Consider the following 15,119-nt stretch of genomic DNA (forward strand, 5'->3'; position numbering starts at 1 on the left):
TGGCCGTCGGGGTACGCCACATAGGCGTACTGAGGGTTAGCGTGGAATGATGGACCCTCTCGATCAATGGGTCCGATTTGTGCACCCACACATGTTTTCGGAGCAGGACGGGTCCGGGAGCTGCCAGCCAGGTCGGGAGCGAGGTCCCAGAGGAGGACTTCCTGGGGAAGACAAGGCGACGTGCATGAGGTGTTTGGTTGGTCGTGGTATAGAGCAGTGACCGGATGGAGTGGAGGGCATCCGGGAGGACTTCCTGCCAGCGGGAGACTGGGAGATTCATGGGCCGCAGGACCAATAGGACGGTCTTCCAGACCGTTCCGTTCTCCCTCTCTACCTGTCAATTTCCCCGGGGGTTGTATCTGGTCGTCCTGCTCGAGGCAATGCCCTTGCTGAGCAGGAAATGACGCAGTTCGTCGCTCTTAAAGGAGGACCCCCTATCACTGTGTATGTAGGCGGGTAAACCGAACAGCGTAAAGATACTATGGAGGGCTTTTATGACGGTGGTTGCGGTCATGTCAGGACAGGGGATGGCGAATGGGAACCGGGAGTACTCGTCAATCACGTTCAGGAAGTACGTCAGGAAGCGGTCGGTGGAGGGGAGGGGGCCTTTGAAATCCATACTGAGGCGTTCAAAGGGACAGGATGCCTTTATCAGGTGCGCTTTCTCTGGCCTGTAGAAGTGCGGCTTGCACTCCGTGCAAATTTGGCAATTCCTGGTGGCTGTCCTGACCTCCTCGATGGAGTAGGGCAGGTTGCGGGTCTCGATGAAGTGGAAAAATCTAATGACCCCGGGTGGCAGAGGTCCTCGTGGAGGGCTCGGAGGCGGTCCACTTGTGCATTGGCACATGTGCTGCGGGATAGGGCATCAGGAGGCTCGTTTAACTTCCCGGGATGATACAAGATCTCATAGTTGTAGGTGGAGAGTTCGATCCTCCACCGTAAGATCTTGTCGTTTTTTATCTTACCCCGCTGTGCATTATCGAACATGAAAGCAACCGACCGTTGGTCAGTGAGGAGAGTGAATCTCCAGCTGGCCAGGTAATGCCTCCAATGTCGCACAGCTTCTACTATGGCCTGGGCCTCCTTTTCGACTGCGGAGTGGCGGATTTCGGAGGCCTGGAGGATGCATGAGAAGAAGGCCAAGGGGTCTGCCCGCTTGGTTGAGGGTGGCTGCCAGAGCTACGTCAGACGCATTGCTCTCGACTTGGAAGGGGAGGGACTTGTTGATGGCGTGCATCGTGGCCTTTGCAATGTCTGCTTTGATGCGGCTGAAGGCCTGGCGGGCCTCTATCCACAGGGGAAAAACTGTGGATTTGATCAGTGGACGGGCCTTGCCTGCACAGTTGAGGACCCACTGGGCATAGTAGGAAAAAAACCTAGGCAGCGCTTCAGGGCCTTGGAGCAGTGCGGGAGGGGGAACTACATAAGGGGGCGCATGCATTCAGGGTCGGGGCCTTTCACTCCATTACGCACTACGTAGCCAAGGATGGCTAGGCGGTCTGTGCTGAACACACATTTATGATTGTTATACGTTAGGTTAAGGATTTTCGTGGTTTGGAGGAATTTTCGGAGGTTGGTGTCGTGGTCCTGCTGGTTGTGGCCGCAGATGGTGACATTATCGTGGTATGGGAATGTGGCCCGTAAGCCATACCAGTCAACCATTCAGTCCATCTCTCGTTGGAAGACCGAGACCCCTGTTAGTGACACTGAAGGGAACCCTTAAGAAGTGGTAGAGCCGCCCATCTGCTTCGAAGGCAGTGTATTTGCAGTCACTAATGCGGATGGGGAGCTGGTGGTAGACGGACTTAAGATCCATCGTGGAGAAGACCTTGTATTGCGCAATCCTGTTGACCAGGTCGGATATGCGGTGGAGAGGGTACGCGTCAAGCTGCGTAAACCTGTTGATGGTCTGACTGTAGTCGATGACCATCCTATGCTTCTCCCCGGTCTTTACAACCACTACTTGAGCTCTCCAGGGACTGTTGCTAGCCTCAATGATGCCTTCCTTCAGTAACCATTGGACCTCTGAGCTAATAAAGATCCGGTCCTGGGCACTATACTGTCTGCTCCTGGTGGCGACAGGATTGCAATCCGGGGTGAGGTTCGCAAACAGGGAAGGCGGATCGACCTTGAGGGTCGCGAGGCTGCGGACAGTGAGAGGGGGGGGGGGTATAGGGACACCGAATTTGTAAGTTAGACTTTGGAGGTAGCACTGAAAATCCAACCCTAGGAGTGTGGCTGCGCAGAGATGGGGAAGGACGTAGAGTCGGTAGTTTTTGAACTCTCTTCCTTGAACTGTGAGGTTAGCTACACAAAACCCCTTTATCTCTACTGAGTGAGATCCGGAGGCCAGGGAGATTTTTTGATTAATGGGGTGGACGGGGAGAGAACAGCGTCTTACCGTGTCGGGGTGTATGAAGCTCTCCGTGCTCCCAGAGTCGATTAGGCAGGACGTTTCATGCCCATTGATAAGCACCGTCGTCGTAGCAGTCAAGAATGTTCGGGGCCGAGACTGGTCCAGGGTCACCGAGGCTAATCGTGGCAGCAGTTGGATGTTCTCTTCGGGCAGTGTGTGGTCAGCCGAACTGGGGTCCTGGGAGTCCATCCAAGATGGCGGCGCCCACGGGTCGCACATGGCTGGGGGTGCACAGAATGGTGGCGCCCATCCATCGCACGTGGTGTCCGCGGGACAAGATAGTGGCGCCCGGAGGCCACACGTGGCCCTGGAGGGGGAAGATGGCGGCGCCCGCTGGCACACGGGGTCCGTGGAGAGAGTTGTGGTGGCGGTCCGTATTCGCCTCCGGAGACTGCAGCGACCGCCCGGGCCTGGAATACCGCCACAAAGTGGCCCTTTAGGCCGCATCCCTTGCAGATAGATGAATGGGGCGGACAGCGCTGTCGGGGGTGCTTGGCTTGCCCGCAAAAATAGCAGCGGGGCCCTCCGGGATTGCCAGGCCGTGTCGCAGCACAAGCTTGTGGGGGATGGGAGATGCCTCGGGGTTGGCTGCGGGAGGGTTCCACGCTGCCCAGGGGGCTGCCGCACGGTCGGGGACGTAAGCGCGGGCATTTCGGGAGGCCACTTCCAGGGAGCCGGAAAGAGCCCGTGCCTCCTTGAGGCCTAGTGTCTCTTTCTCCTGCACTCGCTGGTGGATTTGGGAGGACAGCATACCTGCAACGAAAGCGTCCCGGATCAAAAGTTGTGTGTGATCGCTCGCCGAAACTTGTGGGCAGCTGCAGTTTCTCCCCAACACCAGGAGCGCACGGTAGAATTCTTCCAGTGATTCCCCAGGGATTTGTCACCCTTTCGCTAGCCGATGTCGAGCGTAGACCTGGTTTACAGGGCGAATATAATGTCCTTTCAGCAGCTCCATTGCTGTATCGAAATCGTCCGCGTCCTCGATGAGGGTGTAAATACTAATGAGCTAATTTTACCAGATTTCTGGGCTCACCCTCGAGTGCAGGACTAGAAGTTTCTGTTCTCCCGTGGGTGTGTTTTCGGCCGTTCCGAGATATCCGTTGAAACACGCCAGCCAGTGCTTGAAGGTTGCCGCTGAGTTTGCCGCGTGGGGGCTGAGTTGCAGACACTCCGGCTTAATTCGAAGCTCCATTCTTTTAAATCTAGCGTATTAAATTGATGCATGATCAATAACCTCAGAAACTATATTGGAGACAATTGAAGGCTTTAAGACGCTAGATGTTTCCCCCAGGAGCGCAGGTACAGAAGAAAGCTGCTGGGGCGGCATGGGCTCTTATACCCCGCCTTGCAGGGCGGAGCTAACATACAAGCTTAACCAATGGGAACAAGTACATTCTCCACCAATGGTATTCCGGCATTACTAGGTACCTTAATACTCCTAACACGTCCCTAGTAGCCCGGCGCAGGATCCTACTCATGTGGAAGGAGGCGAAACCTCCCGGACTGGAGGCCTGGGTAAATGATATGGCGGGGTTCATTAAACTGGAGCAGATAAAGTTTGCCCTGAGAGGATCGGCTCAAGGGTTCACCAAGCGGTGGCAGCCATTTCTCGACTACCTAGGGGAACGTTAAAGGGAAGACAGATAACCAGCAGCAGCAACCCAGGGGGAAGGGGGGGAGGGGGGGGGGGGGGTTAGTTTAGTTTAGGTCAAAGATAATGGGGTTTTGTTACTTGTGTATTGTTAAAAATTTCTGTATTGTTATTGTTGCGTTTGCTTTGTAAGAGGGGAAAAATTGTTGTTTGGCAAAAAAATTTCAATAAAACATATTTTAAAAAAAAACATACTTCTAACACAGTCTACCACAATAAGATATGAGCTAGTTTCCCTAACTTCTTGATTACATACCAGAGAAGACACACTGAAACTGGTAAAATTAGCTCATTAGTATTTACTTGAATAAGCACGCTGCACGTCATTCAATTACATTCCTTATCCTCAGCAGAGCTGCTAATTCTAAAATACTAGGATATAACTGGGGGCCGGTTGAGCTCAGTTGGCTAGACAGCTGGTTTGTGATGCGGAATAAAGTCAACACCGCAGGTTCAATTCCTGAACTGGCTGAGGTTATTCATGAAGATTGCCTTCGCAATCTGACCCCTCGCCTGAGATGTGGTGATCCTCAGGTTAAATCACCACCAGTCAGCTCGCCCCCTCAAAGAGGAAAGCAGCCTCTGGTCATCTGGGGCTCTGGCGACTTTAATTTACTAACAAATAAGGCTAAGTACAAATCATTAAAGTGACAGATCGTGCTTGGATTTGAAGATTCTCCAGCTCTCCCTTCGCCTGTATCCATCCTGTGGATCGTTCTAATTCAGTATTATTTCTTCCAAGCCTCCAATTGTCCAAACTCAATTCCCTTTTCCTTCAATGTTACTCCTGTTGACCATAACCAGTGTTTTCCGTTCTGTCCTGATTGGAGTATGAGTCAATGCCTTGATGATTTTAAAATGTTTTCTCCTTTTACGGTCACATTTTTAAAAAAAATTACGGAATGTGTGTGTCATTGGCTCGGCCAGCATATTGCTCATCTCCAGAAGCCCTTGAGAAGTTGGTGGTGAGCTGCCATCTTCATCTGCTGCAGTCCCTTAGGTGTGGGTACACCCACTGTGCTGTTATGGAGGGAGTTCAAGGATTTTGACCCAGTGCCAGTAATATATATTTTCAAATATATATATTTCCAAATAGGAATGGTTAGTGATTTGGAGGGGAACTTCCAGGTGGTGGTGTTCCCAGGTATCTGCTGCCATTCTGCTTCTAGATGGCAGTGATCCTGAGTTTGGAAGCTGCTGCCTAAGGAGCCTTGGTGAGTTACTGCAGTGCATCTTGGAGATGGTACACATACCTGCCATTTTTCATACGTGGTGAAGGGAGTGAATGTTTGTGGATAGGGTACCAATCAATTCTTTGTCCTTCTTGAGTGTAGTTGGTTCTGCACCCATCCAGACAAGTGGAGAGTATTCCATTACATTCCTGATGTGTCTTGTAGATGGTGCACAGGTTTTAGGGAGTCAGGAGGTGAGTTACTCGCTGCAGGATCCTAGCCTTTGATCTGCTCTTGTAGCCACAATATTTATGGCTAGTTCAGTTTGGTTTCTGGTCAATGGTAACCCCTAGGATGTTGACAGTGAGGGATTCAATGATGGTAATGCTATTTAATGTCAAGGGGCAATAGTTTAGATCCTCTCTTGTTGGAGATGATCATAGTCTGGCATTTGTGTGGCACAAATGCAACTTACCACTTGTCTGGATAAACCTAGATATTATCTCGCTGCATTTGGCCATGGACTGCTTCCTTAACTGAGGAGTCGCAATTGTGCAGTCATCAGCGAGCATCCCCACTTCTGACCTTATCATGGGAGTCCGGTCATTGATGAAGCATCAGCTGAAACTAGTTTGGCCTGGGACACAGTTTGAGCATGTCTGGGATTCATTCTTCAGTGAATTTCACAAAGCATTTCTGAATTAGTTGTTTTATATTTGACAAATCACATCTGCACACTCACACCGATATCCTCACATGAGGCTACAAGGGCTCCATCCAATGCAGACAATTCAGAGACTTTCAGGTGATCTCATATTAAAACATAGAATTGTTTAAGTCTAATTGCAATCAACCAATCCACCAGTGTTTGTAAATAGTTCACTCGATTGTTTTAGTTTGAACAAGACTGAACAATTAGGGAGGACAGGAATTTCAGATGGTAAATTGAAATACTTTAAAAAATATATATATACATAGCGATACAGAAGGAAAAGGGTAAACTGATCGATACAGAAGGAAAAGGGTAAACTGATCGATACAGAAGGAAAAGGGTAAACTGATCGATACAGAAGGAAAAGGGTAAACTGATCGACACAGAAGGAAAAGGGTAAACTGATCGATACAGAAGGAAAAGGGTTAACTGATCGATACAGAAGGAAAAGGGTAAACTGATCGATACAGAAGGAAAAGGGTAAACTGATCGATACAGAAGGAAAAGGGTAAACTGATCGATACAGAAGGAAAAGGGTAAACTGATCGACACAGAAGGAAAAGGGTAAACTGATTGACACAGAAGGAAAAGGGTAAACTGATCGACACAGAAGGAAAAGGGTAAACTGATCGATACAGAAGGAAAAGGGTAAACTGATCGATACAGAAGGAAAAGGGTAAACTGATCGATACAGAAGGAAAAGGGTAAACTGATCGACACAGAAGGAAAAGGGCAAACTGATCGATACAGAAGGAAAAGGGCAAACTGATCGATACAGAAGGAAAAGGGTAAACTGATCGACACAGAAGGAAAAGGGTAAACTGATCGACACAGAAGGAAAAGGGTAAACTGATCGATACAGAAATAAAAGGGTAAACTGATCGACACAGAAGGAAAAGGGTAAACTGATCGACACAGAAGGAAAAGGGTAAACTGGTCGATACAGAAGGAAAAGGGTAAACTGATCGATACAGAAGGAAAAGGGTAAACTGATCGATACAGAAGGAAAAGGGTAAACTGATACATACAGAAGGAAAAGGGTAAACTGATACATACAGAAGGAAAAGGGTAAACTGATCGATACAGAAGGAAAAGGGTAAACTGATACATACAGAAGGAAAAGGGTAAACTGATCGACACAGAAGGAAAAGGGTAAACTGATCGATACAGAAGGAAAAGGGTTAACTGATCGATACAGAAGGAGAAGGGTAAACTGATCGATACAGAAGGAAAAGGGTAAACTGATCGATACAGAAGGAAAAGGGTAAACTGATCGACACAGAAGGAAAAGGGTAAACTGACTGACACAGAAGGAAAAGGGTAAACTGATCGACACAGAAGGAAAAGGGTAAACTGATCGATACAGAAATAAAAGGGTAAACTGATCGACACAGAAGGAAAAGGGTAAACTGATCGACACAGAAGGAAAAGGGTAAATTGATCGACACAGAAGGAAAAGGGTAAACTGATCGATACAGAAGGAAAAGGGTAAACTGATCGATACAGAAGGAAAAGGGTAAACTGATCGACACAGAAGGAAAAGGGGAAACTGATCGACACAGAAGGAAAAGGGCAAACTGATCGACACAGAAGGAAAAGGGTAAACTGATCGATTCAGAAGGAAAAGGGTAAACTGATCGACACAGAAGGAAAAGGGCAAACTGATCGATACAGAAGGAAAAGAGTAAACTGATCGACACAGAAGGAACAGGGTAAACTGATCAATACAGAAGGAAAGGGTAAACTGATCGACACAGAAGGAAAAGGGCAAACAGATCGATACAGAAGGAAAAGGGCAAACTGATCGATACAGAAGGAAAAGGGTAAACTGATCGACACAGAAGGAAAAGGGTAAACTGATCGACACAGAAGGAAAAGGGTAAACTGATCGATACAGAAATAAAAGGGTAAACTGATCGACACAGAAGGAAAAGGGTAAACTGATCGACACAGAAGGAAAAGGGTAAACTGATCGACACAGAAGGAAAAGGGTAAACTGATCGACACAGAAGGAAAAGGGTAAACTGATCGATACAGAAGGAAAAGGGTAAACTGATCGATACAGAAGGAAAAGGGTAAACTGATACATACAGAAGGAAAAGGGTAAACTGATCGACACAGAAGGAAAAGGGTAAACTGATCGATACAGAAGGAAAAGGGTAAACTGATCGATACAGAAGGAAAAGGGTAAACTGATCGACACAGAAGGAAAAGGGCAAACTGATCGATACAGTAGGAAAAAGGCAAACTGATCGATACAGAAGGAAAAGGGTAAACTGATCGACACAGAAGGAAAAGGGTAAACTGATCGACACAGAAGGAAAAGGGTAAACTGATCGACACAGAAGGAAAAGGGTAAACTGATCGACACAGAAGGAAAAGGGTAAACTGATCGATACAGAAGGAAAAGGGTAAACTGATCGACACAGAAGGAAAAGGGGAAACTGATCGACACAGAAGGAAAAGGGCAAACTGATCGACACAGAAGGAAAAGGGTAAACTGATCGATTCAGAAGGAAAAGGGTAAACTGATCGATACAGAAGGAAAAGGGCAAACTGATCGATACAGAAGGAAAAGAGTAAACTGATCGACACAGAAGGAACAGGGTAAACTGATCAATACAGAAGGAAAGGGGCAAACTGATCGACACAGAAGGAAAAGGGTAAACTGATCGATACAGAAGGAAAAGGGTAAACTGATCGACACAGAAGGAAAAGAGTAAACTGATCGACACAGAAGGAACAGGGTAAACTGATCAATACAGAAGGAAAAGGGCAAACTGATCGACACAGAAGGAAAAGGGTAAACTGATCGATACAGAAGGAAAAGAGTAAACTGATCGACACAGAAGGAAAAGAGTAAACTGGTCGATACAGAAGGAAAAGGGTAAACTGATCGATACAGAAGGAAAAGGGTAAACTGATCGACACAGAAGGAAAAGAGTAAACTGATCGATACAGAAGGAAAAAGGTAAACTGATCGATACAGAAGGAAAAGGGTAAACTGATCGACACAGAAAGAAAAGTGTAAACTGATCGACACAGAAGGAAAAGGGTAAACTGATCGATACAGAAGGAAAAGGGTAAACTGATCGATACAGAAGGAAAAGGGTAAACTGATCGACACAGAAGGAAAAGGGTAAACTGATCGATACAGAAGGAAAAGGGTAAACTAATCGACACAGAAGGAAAAGGGTAAACTGATCGACACAGAAGGAAAAGGGTAAACTGATCGATACAGAAGGAAAAGGGTAAACTGATCGATACAGAAGGAAAAGGGTAAACTGATCGATACAGAAGGAAAAGGGTAAACTGATCGACACAGAAGGAAAAGGGTAAACTGATCGATACAGAAGGAAAAGGGTAAACTGATCGACACAGAAGGAAAAGGGTAAACTGATCGATACAGAAGGAAAAGGGTAAACTGATCGATACAGAAGGAAAAGGGTAAACTGATCGACACAGAAGGAAAAGGGTAAACTGATCGATACAGAAGGAAAAGGGGAAACTGATCGATATAGAAGGAAAAGGGTAAACTGGTCGATACAGAAGGAAAAGGGTAAACTGATCGACACAGAAGGAAAAGAGCAAACTGATCGATACAGATGGAAAAGGGCAAACTGATCGATACAGAAGGAAAAGGGTAAACTGGTCGATACAGAAGGAAAAGGGCAAACTTATCGACACAAAACAGATTTATACCATTTCTCTTGGTTGATCAGGCTGTAAAAACATAATCCCTCTTGTACCCCTTCTTTGACAACAATTCTGATGGGAATCTTGCTTTGGGGATTCCAGTTCTTGGCTGGCAACAGACCTTCTCCTCGGGTATTAAATACCTAAGTAGATCCTCCCTCAGTTTGAATAAACTGGAAATAACTCAATGGTTGGTCAATTTCATACCTGAATCGGTTTGATTGGGTTTTAACCATTTGGGTAAATGTCGCAGATCGGGATACAATGGGAATGTTTAATGTATCCCTCCCATCATTGTGTGACCTTCCAGTTCCAAATAAGGTTACCAAGGGAATGAAGACTCGTTGCTAACGATCATATCAGATCATACATTCCTTCTCACAGAAGCTGTAATATAGAATTTAAAACAGGCTTAGACAGTTTTAGGTACAACCAAGTCTATTAACACAACCACTAGCAGATTATTAAATCTTCAATTAAAATCAACTGAGGCACACTACTTATTTAATAATTTGTTTCTGATGAGTGAATAATTAATACACATCATTGATTAATATAACCGATCAATTGCTGAATACAAAATGCCCTTTTCATTTAAATGTTAAGTTTCACAATGGCTTCCTTGATCTTATTAGCTTACTTCAGTAAACATAAAATGTAGCTCATCTGAAAATGAATCATTTCTACTGAAACGAACTGCCTAGTCCCACTTATATGTGTCTGTAAATATCTTTGCTCACCTCCCCCTGAATGCGTCAATGTCTTGGGCAGTGGCCAGTTTATCAAATGCAATTCTCTTTGAACGTTTATCCACAACGATGCAAACATCTCCAAGAGAGCCATCAATTTATTAGTCTCATCTACACTTTCCTTTCATTAAAATATACATCAATACCACATTGATATATTCCACTGAACTACACCCACAGTGAGGTATTCCAATTCCCATTTAGTGGGGTTATTTTTCCTTAACTTTATTCCTGTGCTCAACCACTTCCTCTTATACAATTTTACACATCCCATTAGATATCTCATTCATGAGGCTTTGAGAAACGTTACTGTCCAGTACTCCTACCTATAAAACAGGAATCAGACATTTCAATTTGATTCCAGGTATCAACAGATTATTTTCAAAATTAGTTCAAATTCAATTTGCAGTATTGTGGGGCTGGTGGGTTTAAGTCTTCAATTTATTTCCCCAGAGGAAACCTTCTTTTCCGATTCCCGGGAACCACCCAGACTGGTTGTCATCAGGTTTTGTTCTGAATATTTGATAATCCCCCTCAGCTTCAGATAAATTTCCCTTTCGAAGTTTGAAATAGCAAAGCTATAATTTTACTTCATCAATTTTGGCAATTGTTGAGGAAAAATATACCAGCGCTTCGAGTTTTCGCCAAAGGTCCTTTATTTAACACAAAGTTTGTGGAGGGAGTTAGAGTGACCACTCTATTAGGCCTTCTAATTAGTCCTTCTAATTGTCCCCACTTTACAAAAGGCAAGGCAGTACTTTATATGGTACAATAAGCAATATTTAGAAAAACGAGGCATTCCTTTGATAAGCCCAGAGACAGAAAAGCGAGCAGAGTTAAACAACTTGAATTCCTAGTCAAAGGACAATAATAATTGTCTGCTGTCAGCAACAATGTGCAGCTGTGCACTTGTTTACATGGTCTGACCTTCTGCCTATTACATGCAGAACTTCTTGACTGAAATAAGGCTAATATATCCATCATGCTTTGCCAAGTGCCTATTGCCATGAAATATAGTCAAGCAACCGGTTAAAAAAGAATACAGGGTATTCAGGCAACTAATCGGCCAACTACAGTCCCTTCTACAGCAAAGCTTACTCCAACTTGCTGGTTATAAATGGTATTTTTACGTCAGAATCAGAAGTCTTGGCAATTGATTTGTCGGCAAGTTGCATATCTCCCATCTCAAGCTCTTTCTCTCAGAAAGTAACAAATTGCCTAAATGGTTAAGGCCAAAGTCTTTGAAAGGCAAAGCCTTGAGTTCAAATTGTCACCATGTTGTGATATTTGATGCCAGTTCTTGAATTCAGAAATAAAAACCCTCTCGATCTCTTGCTGCAGCATCAGCACAAACCCTGGAAACCTGTTGAATCCACTTGGATTTGTCCAAGAGCCCAATGGGTTAATGTGTTCAGGAGAACAACCAAAAATGTGAGAGCAGAAATAATCCCGAGTTAATGATGAGGTGTTATTGTTCAGTGGTTACATTCCCATCACTGAGTCAGGAGGATGTGGGTTCAACTTCAGCTCCAGAAACCTGACCATAAAATCCGGCTGGTATTCCAATGCTGTACTGAGGGAATACAGCACTGTACTGAGGGAATACAGCACTGTACTAAGGGAATACAGCACTGTACTAAGGGAATACTGCACTGTACTGAGGGAATACTGCACTGTACTGAGGGAATACTGCACTGTACTGAGGGAATACTGCACTGTACTGAGGGAATACAGCACTGTACTGAGGGAATACTGCACTGTACTGAGGGAATACAGCACTGTACTGAGGGAATACAGCACTGTACCGAGGGAATACAGCACTGTACAGAGGGAATACAGCACTGTACTGAGAGAATACTGCACTGTACTGAGGGAATACAGCACTGTACAGAGGGAATACAGCACTGTACAGAGGGAATACAGCACTGTACTGAGGGAATACTGCACTGTACAGAGGGAATACAGTACTGTACAGAGGGAATACAGCACTGTACTGAGGGAATACAGCACTGTCTATCAGAGGAAACCTTCCAATATAACCCCATCTGCTCTTGCAGCTGGACATTAAAGTTCTGCTGATGATATTTCGAAGGAGGAAGTTCTCTCGGGTAAACTGCTCAATATAAAGCCCTCGGTGATGAGCACTGAACAGATAATCTGATCATAATCATAGTTCTGTTTTGAACTCACTTTCTTGCTTCACAGATGCTGCCTGACCTGCTGAGTATTTCCATCATCTTATTTGTGTTTGTTGGAGCCTGTTGTACACAATCTGGCTGCCACATTTCCTACATTACAACAGTGACTATATTTCAAAAGAACCTCATTGTCTGTAAAGCACTTTGGGACATCCTGAAGTTGTGAGAGGTGCTATATAAATACAAGTCTTCCATTAACAAAGGTGAAAAGATCCAACAATGGAACAGTCAGTAAGAGCATATCAATCAGTCTCCTCTTATCTTAGAGAAATCCAGGATTCCAACACTGTCCATTTAATGCAATTCATGTCCATTCTGTTAATCCCATTAACTGGGCTGGGGTTTAACATCAAGGGAAATAAATCTGAACTGTCAAAATGAACATGGTTCATTCCTGGGTGTAGGAATCCAATCCCTGTAATCACATGTGAACCCTCTGGTGTGCCAGACGATTGGATGGCCGAGTGAATCCCCTGCCACACACGGGGCAGGTGAACGGCTTTTCCCCGGAATGGAGTCGCTGGTGTTTTGTCAAATCACTTCCGCTTTTAAAGCTCTTCTCACAGTCAGAACATTGGAATGGTCTCTCATCAGTGTGAACAAGTTTATGTCTCCGAAGCTGAGATTTCAAAGCAAATCCCTTCCTACACTCAGTGCAGGTAAAAGGTTTCTCCCCAGTGTGAATTAGCTGGTGATCCCGGAGATTATATGGATTAGTGAAATTCTTCCCACAATCAGTGCAGGTGAACGGTCTCTCTTCAGTGTGAATACGCTGGTGTCTGAGAAGGTGTGCCGATTTAATAAATCCCTTCCCACACACGGAGCAGATGAACGGCCTCTCACCAGTGTGGACACGCTTGTGATCAGTGAGGTGGGAAGAACAAGTGAATCTCTGCCCACACTCAGAGCAGTGGAATGGTCTTTCCCCAGTGTGAACCCGTAGATGCTCAGTGAGGTTGGATGAAGACCGGAAGCTCTTCCCACACTGAGAGCAATCGTACGGTTTCTCTCCAGTGTGAACTCGCTGGTGCGACGTTAGGTTGGATGCTGAAGTGAATTCCATTCCACAGGTGGAGCAGATAAACAGCTTCTCTCTTGTGTGAATACGTTGATGAATAATTAGATTCCCAGCATTCTTATAGCTTTTACCACAGTCAGAGCAGTTGAAAGTCTTCTCCCTGGTGTGACTACGTTGATGAATTTCCAGCCCTGATGGGGATTTGAATCCCTTCCCACAGTCACCACATTTCCACGGTTTCCCCATGCTGTTGGCGTCCTTGTGTTACCAAGGCAGTGACGTAGGGGTATTGTCACTGGACTAATAATCTAGAGACCCAGGGTAATGCTCTAGGGACCCAGGTTCAAATCCCACTGTGGCAGATGGTGAAAATTGAATTCAATAATGATCTGGAATTAAAAGTCTAATGATGACCATGAAACCATTGTCAATTGTTGTAAAAACTCATCTGGTTCACTGATGTCCTTCAGGTCTGGCCTACATATGACTCCAGATCCATAGCAATGTGGTTGACTTAAATGCCCTCAGGGATGGGCAATAAATGCTTCCACAACCAGCAATGCCCACATCCCATGAACAAATTAAAAAAACAGGTCTCTCCCCACTGTGAATGGTGCGATGTTTTTTCAGGCTGTGTAACTGATTAAAGTTCTTTTCAGTCAGTTCACTGGAACATTCTCACTCGGGTGTTGTGGGGGTCTCGGTGCTTGTCAGTCACAATGATGTCTCCGATCCTTTCCCACAGACAGAACAGACAAACATTTCTCCTTCCACATTCAAAAGCTGATGATATTCAGATCCTGATGACCGTGTCAAATCCTCTCCTTCCAATCCCCTGTAAAAGGAGTTGACAGTGTCAGTATCACTTTCATTCCAAAGAAACGAATATCTGGATTTCCAGAAAGCTTTTGACAAGGTGCCACACAAAAGGTTGCTGCATAAACTAAAGATGCATGGCATTGAGGGTAAAGTGGTAGCATGGGTAGAAGATTGGTTAACTAACAGAAAGCAGAGTGTGGGGATAAATGGGTGTTTCTCTGGTTGGCAACCTGTAACTAGTGGGGTCCCTCAAGGATCAGTGTTGGGCCCGCAGTTGTTCACAATTTACATAGACGATTTGGAGTTGGGACCAAGTGCAATGTGTCAAAGTTTGCAGACGACACTAAGATGAGTGGTAAAGCAAAAAGTGCAGAGGATACCGGAAGTCTGCAGAAGGATTTGGCTAGGTTAGGTGAATGGGCTAGGGTCTGGCAGATGGAATTCAATGTTGCCAAGTGTGAGGCTATCCATTTTGGGAGGAATAACAGCAGAATGATTATTATTTAAACGGTAAGATGTTAAAACATGCTGCTGTGCAGAGGGACCTGGGTGTGCTGGTGCACGAGTCGCAAAATGTTGGTGTGCAGGTGCAACAGGTGATTCAAGAAGGCTAATCAAGTTTTGTCTTTCATTGCTAGAGGGATGGAGTTCAAGACTAGTGAGGTTATGCTGCAATTGTATAGGGTGT

The 15,119-nt window shown here is 45.4% G+C and overlaps 2 protein-coding genes across 4 annotated transcripts in view; both read right to left on the bottom strand.

The window, feature by feature from the left end:
* LOC140418864 (uncharacterized) overlaps positions 1 to 15,119 on the bottom strand; it is a 113,965-nt gene that overhangs the window by 33,858 nt on the left and 64,988 nt on the right. The gene's annotated exons all lie outside the window — the stretch shown is intronic.
* Positions 10,007 to 15,119, bottom strand: part of LOC140418877 (uncharacterized) — a 31,134-nt gene continuing 26,021 nt past the window's right edge. For all 3 annotated transcript variants that reach the window (XM_072502527.1, XM_072502526.1, XM_072502525.1), the window contains exon 2: positions 10,007 to 14,447. In XM_072502527.1, coding sequence (XP_072358628.1) covers positions 13,016 to 13,858 — 843 coding nt within the window. In that variant the 5' untranslated portion in view covers positions 13,859 to 14,447 and the 3' untranslated portion in view covers positions 10,007 to 13,015. The remainder of the gene's footprint in view (positions 14,448 to 15,119) is intronic.

The sequence above is a fragment of the Scyliorhinus torazame genome, chromosome 5 (assembly GCF_047496885.1).
Source record: "Scyliorhinus torazame isolate Kashiwa2021f chromosome 5, sScyTor2.1, whole genome shotgun sequence".
Taxonomy (NCBI): Eukaryota; Metazoa; Chordata; class Chondrichthyes; order Carcharhiniformes; family Scyliorhinidae; genus Scyliorhinus; species Scyliorhinus torazame.